This window comes from Meriones unguiculatus, chromosome 11 (genome assembly GCF_030254825.1).
Source record: "Meriones unguiculatus strain TT.TT164.6M chromosome 11, Bangor_MerUng_6.1, whole genome shotgun sequence".
Lineage (NCBI taxonomy): Eukaryota > Metazoa > Chordata > Mammalia > Rodentia > Muridae > Meriones > Meriones unguiculatus.
The window spans coordinates 71,693,685-71,704,291 of NC_083359.1; the positions used below are offsets into that span (position 1 = coordinate 71,693,685).

The following is a 10,607-nucleotide window of genomic DNA, read 5'->3' on the forward strand; positions in this document are numbered from 1 at the left end:
GCATTCCGATGAAGCAGAGCTCAGCATCTGTCTCTGGGAAGCGAGGGTGCCTGGGGCTGACGGGACTGCAGACCTTAGGACTGGGGTCTTTACTGTGAGAGAGTTCACCCTAACTCCACCGGTACAGATGTGGTCCCTGACAGCAGCCCTCTCATTTCATTAAACACGAAACAAATTTAAATAAAACGGTAGCTATGCGCGCGCTCCGAACAGCACGCTCGTCCGATTGCGCCCCAGTTGGGGCGGGCGCGGGGATTCCCTGCGTTGGGACCTCGGATCCCCGAGGGGAAGCTGTGACATCGCGCTCCTCGGACCTCATCTGGAGCGCAGGACCGAAAGGAAGCCAGGAACCCCAAAAAGAACCCGCGTGGACGCGGGCACAGTGGACCGGCAGGGCTGCGGGAGAGTGGCGCAGTTCCGTGGCACCACCTGGGGCCGCCGAGCTTTCCCGGCTTTCCTGGTCTCCCGATGCGTGGGTCGGGCCTTGCACAACTCGTTGACTGAGATGGATGGAGCTGTTGGGGGTTGGGGGAAAGACCGGGCGGAAAGAGAGCGTCATCCCACCAACGTCACGTTGTGTGGGTGAGGGGAACCTCACAGACTTTTTAAACGCAAGGTTCTCCCCCGTTAGCAGTCAGTTGTCAAACTGCGAGCGAAGAGCTTCAGGAATATCAGGAGTCTGCCCAGGAAGACCTCAGCGCTGCGTCCCGCCAGCTCCGCCGCCACCGCCAACGCCACCGCCGCCGCTACCGCCGCCGCTACCGCCGCCGCCACCTCCGCGATGCTAGTCCGAGCTGCGCTGCTCTGCGTCGCCCTGGCGCTCTGCCGTGCAGGTGAGTGACCCCACGCCCCAAGGCGCCCGCCGCGCTCCGCGGGATCACACTCTCCGCCGTGCTGCTTACTGCGCAGGGGCGAAGACTCCGGACCACCTGAGTCCGCGGAGACTGCAAGGATGGCCAGGGTTTTGCCACCGCCTCTCAGGTTGTGGGCCAATTACGCAACGGAGCAGAGAGCCACTCTCACTTGCTAAAAACCAAGAGCCATAATAGTTTGCAGGTTGCCATTAAGGCAAGACAGGAGCTGATCAATACTTGTGAAGTGCATGTCTGTGGATGACTTAATAGGAGTGATTGCTTTAAATACCTGCCGGGGTTTTTCTGCCCACAGGAAAGTCCGGAATACAGTTTTTTAAAAGCTACTCAAAATGTTAAAAGTGACTGTTTTACTGTGGTTTTTTTCTTTACACTGAATTTTGACAAATATACAAGAGCGATCCATTTTAATTTCTAAAGTGCAACTTAAAAATTCTCATCTGAACATCTGAGAAGTTCTGTGATAATGTTAGGTAATGGGAGCTATGAAGTTAAGCAGCTTCTGCCTTTCTTGCTTAAGAATAGAAATTTGCTATTTCTACATTGCAACCATCTGATGAGACAAACTTAATTAAAATAAAGCTTCTGTTTTTCTAAGACTACCTACTTATCACTGTAAAGTTGACGCATAGTTGGTAACAGAGTTAAATTTGTGAGATGAGGACAGCCAAGAGTGACTGACAAGCAATCTTCTTCTTATTATTATTATTTTTAAATGTAGCAAATCCTTGCTGTTCCAACCCATGTCAAAACCGCGGCGAATGTATGAGCGTAGGATTTGACCAGTATAAGTGTGATTGTACCCGGACAGGATTCTACGGTGAAAACTGTACCATACGTAAGTTTTTCTTGGGGTTTCTTCCTTTGAAATGGGGCCACATACAGTTAACCATCAGTTTGTAGATTTGTGTTCTGTGGGGAAAGGGGCACTTATTCAGTTCCCCCTCCTGCTTCCTCTCCCTCCAGCTGAGTTTCTGACAAGGATCAAATTGCTGCTGAAACCCACCCCAAACACAGTACACTACATCCTGACCCACTTCAAGGGAGTCTGGAACATTGTGAATAACATTCCCTTCCTGCGAAATTCAATCATGAGATATGTGTTGACATGTAAGTAAAAACCTCCCTTGTTTCCAGTAGCCTCCAACAAAAATGTGCTCTAGAAACCCAACCCCAATGAATAGTCCCAACCTTCTCAAAATGGCTTGAAATAGACCTTATCTATTCCCCCCGCAAAAAAAAAAAAAAAAAAAAAAAAAAAAAAAAAAAAATGTTTAAAATACTATCATGTGAGCCAGTAGTCTGAATCCTATTGATGATCCCCGACCTTTATTCCTGTGGAGGATGTGTGGTTCCCTTGCTTATTGAATACACATGGCTCACAGAATTGTTATGAACACGCAGCACCCTTTAAAACAAATGGTTGATTGGGGCTTGGGTCAGAAGGGGAAATAACGCTCTATAGTTCTAAGTGAGGGCCATGCCTGACTGTATCGGTCATCGGATACGGAATGGGGAGGGGGTGGTATCTGAAAAATCAAGCCTACTGGAGCATAATGTCCTCTGTGGGGCTGAAGCTTTCTTGAAGATGCATTTTCAGTGGCCCTTGAAAGGGTCGTCATCGTAAAGCGGGGTATCTTAGTCTGAATTAAATCAAACCTCTGTGTTTTCCACATTGCACAAGGGTAATTGACATTCACTTGTGTTTTCATACGAGGGCCAATAATTTTTTTTTTCCTTAAAATTTCAGCCAGGTCACATTTGATTGACAGTCCACCAACTTACAATGTGCAGTACGGTTACAAGAACTGGGAAGCCTTCTCCAACCTCTCCTACTATACCAGGGTCCTTCCTCCAGTAGCCAGTGACTGCCCAACTCCCATGGGCGTGAAAGGTGAGTGCACGGAGAGGCAGCAGTTGGACCAAGGGCTGGATGTGCACCTAGAAAACTTGACCTCAGGCTGTCCTTTATTTAAAACTGTAGTGGTTTTGGCTTTACCGTGGTTGTCCAGAGAGGCTTTTTAACTGTGTACATCTATTCCATAAAAACAACTCTTCATTTTGATATAATGTCTTCATTTTAGTATACTGTGCTAAACAGAATTGATGTTAGCTAAAGTTGATTAAAACTATTCAATAAATTGTTCCCCCAATATCTTAGAACTTGAATTTATAGTCTGGGTGAGATAACTCATTGCTTGTAAATCTGTAAGGCAAAGGTTCACCCACACACTCAAGGCCAACCTGGGTTAGAGAGGAGTGTCAGCCCGGCTTGGGGGTACAAGCATGACACTGTGCCTCAAAGCAAAACAATGTTATTGATGTTATGATCCTCTTTGGGACTCTGTTATAAGTAACGAATGAATTAGACAGTACTCTGTTTGCTTGAACAAGCATGTGAATGGATTTTTACCTTAAGGTTCTGATGTTTTAGGAAATAAGGAGCTTCCTGACTCAAAAGAAGTTGTAGAAAAAGTTCTTCTAAGGAAAAAGTTCATCCCTGATCCCCAAGGCACAAACATGATGTTTGCATTCTTTGCCCAGCACTTCACCCATCAGTTTTTCAAGACAGATCAGAAGCGAGGACCTGGGTTCACCAGAGGACTGGGCCATGGAGTAAGTGGGCTTAACTCAGAATTAAAGCAAATCCTTAGGAAATGCTGACATCTTGCCAGGCCAAACAAATCACACCCATTTTTTTTTTCTTTGTGCAAATGTCATGTCTACTAAAACCATAATAGAGTGTTCCATTTCCATTTACTAGTTTAGTAAAAATAAACAGACATACACAAAAGTATTTTAATGTAATTTTTCTTACATTTTAAGTTTAAAGTTTTGGTATATGGAAATGCTATATCTTCCACCATAAATTATTAATTATTGGTAGCATTGGGAAGTGAACCTTAGGGCTTTGTGCTTTCAGGCAATGGACTCTGCCATTGAGGCAGAGACCCTGCCCTCCATTAAAAAAAAAAAAGTACCCTGATCATGCTGCTTTAAATACTATAAAAATGTCTATCACGGTTCTAATGAGTCACGTGGCATACTTAATATAAGATACTAATATCATCGACATAAAAAGAGATGCAGGTTTGCAGCTCCGGTACTTACTGTAGAATAAGTTTGTGGCAGGAAAGAGTCCTTTGTCGGACTTGGGATAACTCCGTGTCACGAACACTTGCCTTTGCTGAGGACCCAGCCTAAGCTGCCAGCACCTGCATCTTCGTGCACAGCCATAACTCCAATCAGTTCTAGGAGATTTGATGCCTTCATACATCTAAAAATAAAATTAAAATTTTTTTAAAAATTAATAACAAATGATGGTAAGATATCAGTAAATTGAAATTTCTCCATAATTTTCTAGGTGGACTTAAATCACATTTACGGTGAAACTCTAGACAGACAACATAAACTGCGTCTTTTCAAGGACGGAAAACTGAAATATCAGGTACTTTCCCTACATTTTAGCACTTCTCACCTGCTGTTTAGACTTAGGTTTTAACACCGTTACTTGTGCGCGTGTTTAACTCTGTTATTATTACCCTGTGGTTCAGCTCATCGATGGAGAGGTGTACCCTCCCACCGTGAGAGACACGCAGGCCGAGATGATCTACCCGCCCCACATCCCTGAGCACCTGCGGTTCGCTGTGGGCCAGGAAGTCTTCGGCCTGGTGCCGGGTCTGATGATGTACGCTACAATCTGGCTGCGGGAGCACAACCGAGTGTGTGACGTGCTCAAGCAGGAGCACCCCGAGTGGGAGGACGAGCGGTTGTTCCAGACCAGCAGGCTCATTCTGATAGGTGAGCAGTGGAAACGTGTGGGGCCATGTCCCCGAGGAAAGGAAAAACTCATTTGCTCCCTTCGCTGTCTTTGACTCTCTCCGAGAGGGAACGCGTTAGTTAGGAAGGGGAACAAACTCTGTGTCTCACCACAGGAGAGACCATCAAGATTGTGATTGAAGACTACGTGCAGCACCTGAGCGGGTACCATTTCAAACTCAAGTTCGACCCGGAGCTGCTTTTCAGCCAGCAGTTCCAGTATCAGAACCGCATCGCCGCCGAATTCAACACGCTCTATCACTGGCATCCTCTGCTGCCCGACACCTTTCACATCCAGGAGGAGGAGTACAGCTTCAAGCAGTTCCTCTACAACAACTCCATCCTCCTGGAGCACGGGCTCGCACAGTTCGTGGAGTCCTTCACCAGACAGATTGCTGGTCGGGTAAGCACCGTTCCTGAAAAGCAACAGCAGCGGGCTGGTCAGTAGCTTCAGGACTTCTGTCAGAAAGATAGTTGTTGTTGTTTTTTTTTTTTTTTTTCCTTTTACTAAAAGAAGGCCCAGATGACCTACTGGTTCTTGAAACACGAAGACTGGAAGGTTTTTGAAAGGCTCTGGTTTTAGTGCACAATTTACCAAGCAAATAATGACACATGTCTATCTTAAAACTAGTGTTTTAACAAAGCGGTCGCCTGATAGATTACAGAAGTATACATTCAGACTTTTGTCTCTCGGCTTATTTTTTTTATGATCGTAAAGAGACAAGTTGGTTACAGACTAGAGGCGATGAGGTCAAGACAGAGGGCCACAGCCACATGCCTAAGAATCTCATGGTGTTCCTCGCTTCCCTCAGGTCGCCGGCGGTAGGAACGTTCCAGTGGCAGTGCAGGCGGTGGCAAAGGCCTCCATTGACCAGAGCAGAGAGATGAAATACCAGTCTCTCAACGAATACCGCAAACGTTTCTCCCTGAAGCCTTACACATCATTTGAAGAACTTACAGGTAAGAGATGGTTTCTGAAATTTCAAAAGGGATCGAGGATTAAATGGGAGAGGGGAGAGCAAATTTAGTGAAGGGATGATCTATCTTCCTCTTCTGATAACAGAAAAGGACTAAGTTGACTGAGAGAGAGAGGAGTGGGAATAGCAGCGGGCTAGTGAGCAGGGGAAACCTGCACTCAACTCCCAGAACTGTTTTCACCTTTCTCTGTTTGACATGTCTGTATCTCTATCTTCTTCATCTTCCAGGAGAGAAGGAAATGGCCGCCGAGCTGAAAGCCCTCTACAGTGACATCGATGCCATGGAGCTGTATCCTGCCCTGCTGGTGGAAAAGCCTCGTCCAGACGCCATCTTCGGGGAGACCATGGTAGAACTTGGAGCACCATTCTCCTTGAAAGGACTTATGGGTAATCCCATCTGCTCTCCTCAGTACTGGAAGCCAAGCACGTTTGGAGGAGAAGCAGGCTTTAAGATCATCAACACTGCCTCAATTCAATCTCTCATCTGCAATAATGTGAAGGGCTGTCCCTTCACTTCATTCAGCGTGCAGGCTCCACAGCCTACCGAAACGGCCACCATCAACGCGAGTGCCTCCCACTCCAGACTAGATGACATCAACCCTACAGTGCTGATCAAAAGACGTTCAACTGAGCTGTAGAAGTCTATTATGGATCATATTTATTTATTTATGTGAACAATTTAATTTAATTATTTAATATTTATACTGAATGCCTTTCTCACTTAACATCTTCTATAACAGAAGGCAATGTTCCGGAACAATGTTACATTTGTGAAGATTCATGTGTTTGTCCTTTAAATATATGATGCCCTCAAGTGAAAGGGGGGAAATAGCTTTCATTCTTCTGCATAAGCCAGTGGGAAAAGAAATGAATTTTGATTACTTGAATTTCAGCTCATGGCATATTTTAATAAGAACAAAGAAAAGATGTTTGAATACTTAAATGCTGTTACAAGATGAAAAATGCTGCAAGTATCTAAACTGTTGATTATTACTGTCTTCCTTACTACATTAGGAGCAGCTTAATGTGGAATTTTAAAGTAATTTTACATGTCTTTATCTCATCAAACAAGATGGTATAAGTTCAGTTTTAAACGAACATTTAGGATTTTGTTTTCTAAAACAATCTTGAAAGGACTGATTTGAATTTTCTAAATTCAGAGTTTGAATCACTTTTGAAAGTTCTTACTTTCTTAAGCTGGCAGTCTTGTGCCCAGACCAATAGAACAGCTTATCACAAACATAACTCCCTAAGACTAGTAGAAATCATATTGTGATTGATGGTTAAAACACTAGGCCAGAGATTTTCTTTTCTCAGTAACAGTGAAATGTTCATTACCATGACAATTAGACCTTCCTTGTAAGTCAGAATGCCGATGTAGGAAGGTGGTGGAACCCTCATGTTCTCTCTGAAAGGATAAGTATGGTCTTTAAGGAGTTTGTTTGTGAGTAGCAGCCAACAAAATCTATTGCAACAAAAGATTCTACAAGTAGAATGACCAAGAACAAAGAAGGGTTCCAAGTGGAAGACCACATTTGGGGTTAAACTTCTGAAGGGCACTTTCTGATCCTGGTGTGATGCTGGCCTGGTACTCAACAGGTTTTTTTCCGTGAGGTTAATGACTTTCCAAGCTGGACTTAAAACAGTGCAATGTGTGGGTCCAGCCTGGATGCCAGCATGCTGCATCTCTTATTTAGTTTTCTTGTAGTCATTTACTATGAGAAACTGCAGTTTTTTGTTTTCTGGGTTTTTTTTTTTCTGATTTTTTTAAAATTGTTTTCCAGGTTTTTAATACCAAATATTCTCTCTTTAAACCTCTGTTAATATTTTCTCTACTTGAAGTTTTACATTCAGGAAAACCTCAGCTCAGGACTACTATGTAGCTCCCCTTTGGAGGAATAAATTTATTGTAGGCAAAAGGCAGAAATTTCTACCTATAATTAATTATAGAAAGCCCCTACCAAGATGCTAGAAATATAGGGGGGGTGTTGACAAGAGAGTTAAGTTCTTGTTCTGAAGAATGGCTTTCTTATTAAAAACAAAGTCAGTTAATGGGTAGTTCTGGGTAATAGGAATAAATACAAAACAATAATGATCATTTTCTGCATTTTATTATCAGCTGAGGTACTGTATATTACTTAATTTATTGAGTATAATTGTGCCTTTTATGACTTTTATTGTTGTTGTCAACTATGTTTAAGCCTATAGTGTTTGTTTTTGCAGTTATGTCAGAATCAATGTGCCTTTTATGATTACCTCTTTGAATTACTGTGTAAATAATCAAACAAAATGATAAGATGCCTTTAAAAAATTTTGTATGGTATATTGAGAAGTTTAGACTTAGAATTGAGACCTTTGAAATTTACCCATAAAGTAGACTACAGAGAACATTGTCTCACCTAAACATGTTATAAAGACTGTCACTTAGACATTTTGAAGTCCCTGTAGGTGCTTTATTAATTAGTTAAAACTTAATTTACTAAGAAAATGTATTCAAAGCGCTATAGGCATTAGAATTTATGAATCAAGAATGGATTACAGATAATAGTATACTTATGATATTCATGTAAATAACTGACAATGTGTCTTATGATGAGAAAGCAGAAATTTATTTTATTACAAAGAAATTATAAAACATTTTAAAGATTATATGCTTTAAAAGTTTAAGATGGAAAAATAATCAACTTCAGAAAAAATTGTATGAAATTTTTAATGTCATTGGTTTTTTTTTTCTTCAAACAAGCCAGCTTGAATATCAACCTGTTGACAGAACCTAGAAATACAGGTTAAGTGTGTGACTGTTACAGCGCCTTAAAGAAATGTGTATTTAAGTTAATTTATACAAAGAAGAAGTCTTAAAACAAATGCTTGTTTATTTTTATACTATTTAATAATTGAGAACTTCTGAAAATAAATTTTAAGTGTTCCTTTAAAATTTTGCATGGCACTGATATCTCTGAATCGTTATCCTTAAACCATTGTCTTGTGTGCTTTCATAACCATGATATGGGTGAAATGTGCCTTTACTGGCAGACTAATTGCCCAGTGTTTAGGAGGCCTGCAATTCCTCTTCATGCAAATGAAGCATTCCCAGCACCTCAGCCCCAGGCAATGATGTACACTCACCCACAAAACCTCTACCCACTCCCCAAGGTCTATATAGCCCTTGTTCACCTGCAATAAGGAGAGCTGTTTCACTGAAAACAGCCTGCAGAGAAGGCTGTTTCTCCCACACTCACATCAATGGAGATCCTGCCAAACCCACTCACCCTTGCTAAACATCACTTATTCCAAGTCCCCCATCCAGTACACAATGGAGCCTGGATACCCCAAGGGAAAAGCAGGCCTGGGGCAGCACCATCCTCTCAGCTCCTTCCTCCCCTTGTATCTAACTTAGATTCCACAGTCACTCTCCATCTGTTCGCTCTCCTACTGTACTTTTCTGTTCCACATAATTGCACCAAGTTGCTTATTTTCAGCCATTCTTCTAACGACTATTTTCTTTCTTCCTGCTTTCTTTTTTTAATGTAGGGTCTCTCTGTACAGCCTTGGTTGGCATGCAGCTCTCTAAGTAGATCACACTAGTCTCTCACAGAGATCTATCTGCCTCTACATCTGAATATTGGCACCAAAGGCTTGCACCACCATGACCAGCGACATGTTTCTTTTTATGTTGTTTGCGCTGTTATTTGTCAAGATGGGGTCTCACATTGTGGTTTCATATTGTAACCCAGGCTGACCACCATCTCATGGCAATCCCATGTCAGCTTTTGGCATTATAGGTATGAGCTCCAGTGCCTGGCTAACATTTCCTTATCTGGCTGTTTAGTAGGATTCAACCCAAGGGCCTGTCTTTATTGACCACACACACACACACACACACACACACACACACACACACACACACATGGCCATGGCACCGAATTTGCTTTACTCCCAGTCTTTCTCCATTGCACAGAGTAGCCCTGCTCCTCCGCTTCGTCTATAAGTTGGCATACCATAATATCATTCACCTTAATTTTGTCAGACTCTTAAATTCAGACAGTAATCACTCCCAGGTTTATATTTCCAATACTGAGCAACTAACAACCACTCACTCAAATTTACAAATACAATCATTTCTTTTCCACCTCTACCTAAACAATACGTGCACTATACAGGCCAAAGAATAATTCTAAAGGATATTGGAGAATTATCATCTTCTAGCTTTAAGCAAAAGCTTTTTCTTGTCTCCCATACCGGCTCAAACAGCAAACCTGTTGATGTCTTTCTGCAGACAAATCAGAATTCTGTCCACTTGCTCCCCAACCCCATCAGTATCAACCTAGCCAGTGCAACAGACTCTTAGTGGATAAAATCCCTCTTCTATCCTTCCTTTGGTCCCAAACATTCTTCTGATGGTCGTGAGAGTATGTCTTTTAAATATTAATCTAATCTTGGTTCTCTTGTGTCTGCAATTTTCCAGTGACTACTTATGATACAATGAGTAGAAGCCTCTTATCCTAACCTATCAGGACCTCAACCATTTATCCCCTGCGTATACATATATTTTAGCTTTTCTGCTTTGATTCCCTTACTTGCCGTAGTTCATTTTATATTGTTGTGACAGAATGCTTGAGCCTGAGTAATTTGCTCATGGCTCTGGAAGCTAGGAAGTCCAAACTTTCAGAGTTTCTGGTAGAGTGCTCTGTCCCACGCGAGTCAACTGATGCAGGAAAAATGGGCACACAGGCTCATGCAAAGGCAAACAGGCTGTGCAAAAAGGAGAGCCGTGGCTATGTCTTGCCAATCCATGGTGCAGCGAGGGGATATCTTAATCCCTTCTTAATGGTAGAGCCTCTATGATCCAGAAACTTCTGAAGCGCCCGCCACTTTGCGAAAATGCTTTTAGCCAATTACATTTCAACATGAGTTTAGGTAGCAAGCCACAGGCACACCC

The 10,607-nt window shown here is 42.7% G+C and overlaps 1 protein-coding gene across 1 annotated transcript; it reads left to right on the forward strand.

Moving 5' to 3' along the window:
• The first annotated feature begins 571 nt into the window (after window positions 1-571).
• On the forward strand, window positions 572-8,603 carry Ptgs2 (prostaglandin-endoperoxide synthase 2). Its single transcript, XM_021645434.2, has 10 exons — window positions 572-833; window positions 1,594-1,710; window positions 1,839-1,982; window positions 2,623-2,766; window positions 3,307-3,488; window positions 4,237-4,320; window positions 4,427-4,673; window positions 4,808-5,094; window positions 5,504-5,651; window positions 5,897-8,603. Exons 1-10 carry the CDS (start codon window positions 782-784, stop codon window positions 6,304-6,306), a joined length of 1,815 nt encoding a protein of 604 aa, XP_021501109.1. The 5' UTR covers window positions 572-781; the 3' UTR covers window positions 6,307-8,603.
• Window positions 8,604-10,607: the final 2,004 nt, after the last annotated feature.

Coding starts and splice junctions, on each gene's coding strand:
- Ptgs2 (XM_021645434.2), top strand. CDS start 782: ATGCTAGTCCGAGCTGCGCTGCTCTGCGTCGCCCTGGCGCTCTGCCGT. Junction 2,767..3,306: donor AACTCCCATGGGCGTGAAAG/GTGAGTGCACGG, acceptor CTGATGTTTTAG/GAAATAAGGAGCTTCCTGAC. Junction 4,674..4,807: donor CAGCAGGCTCATTCTGATAG/GTGAGCAGTGGA, acceptor GTCTCACCACAG/GAGAGACCATCAAGATTGTG.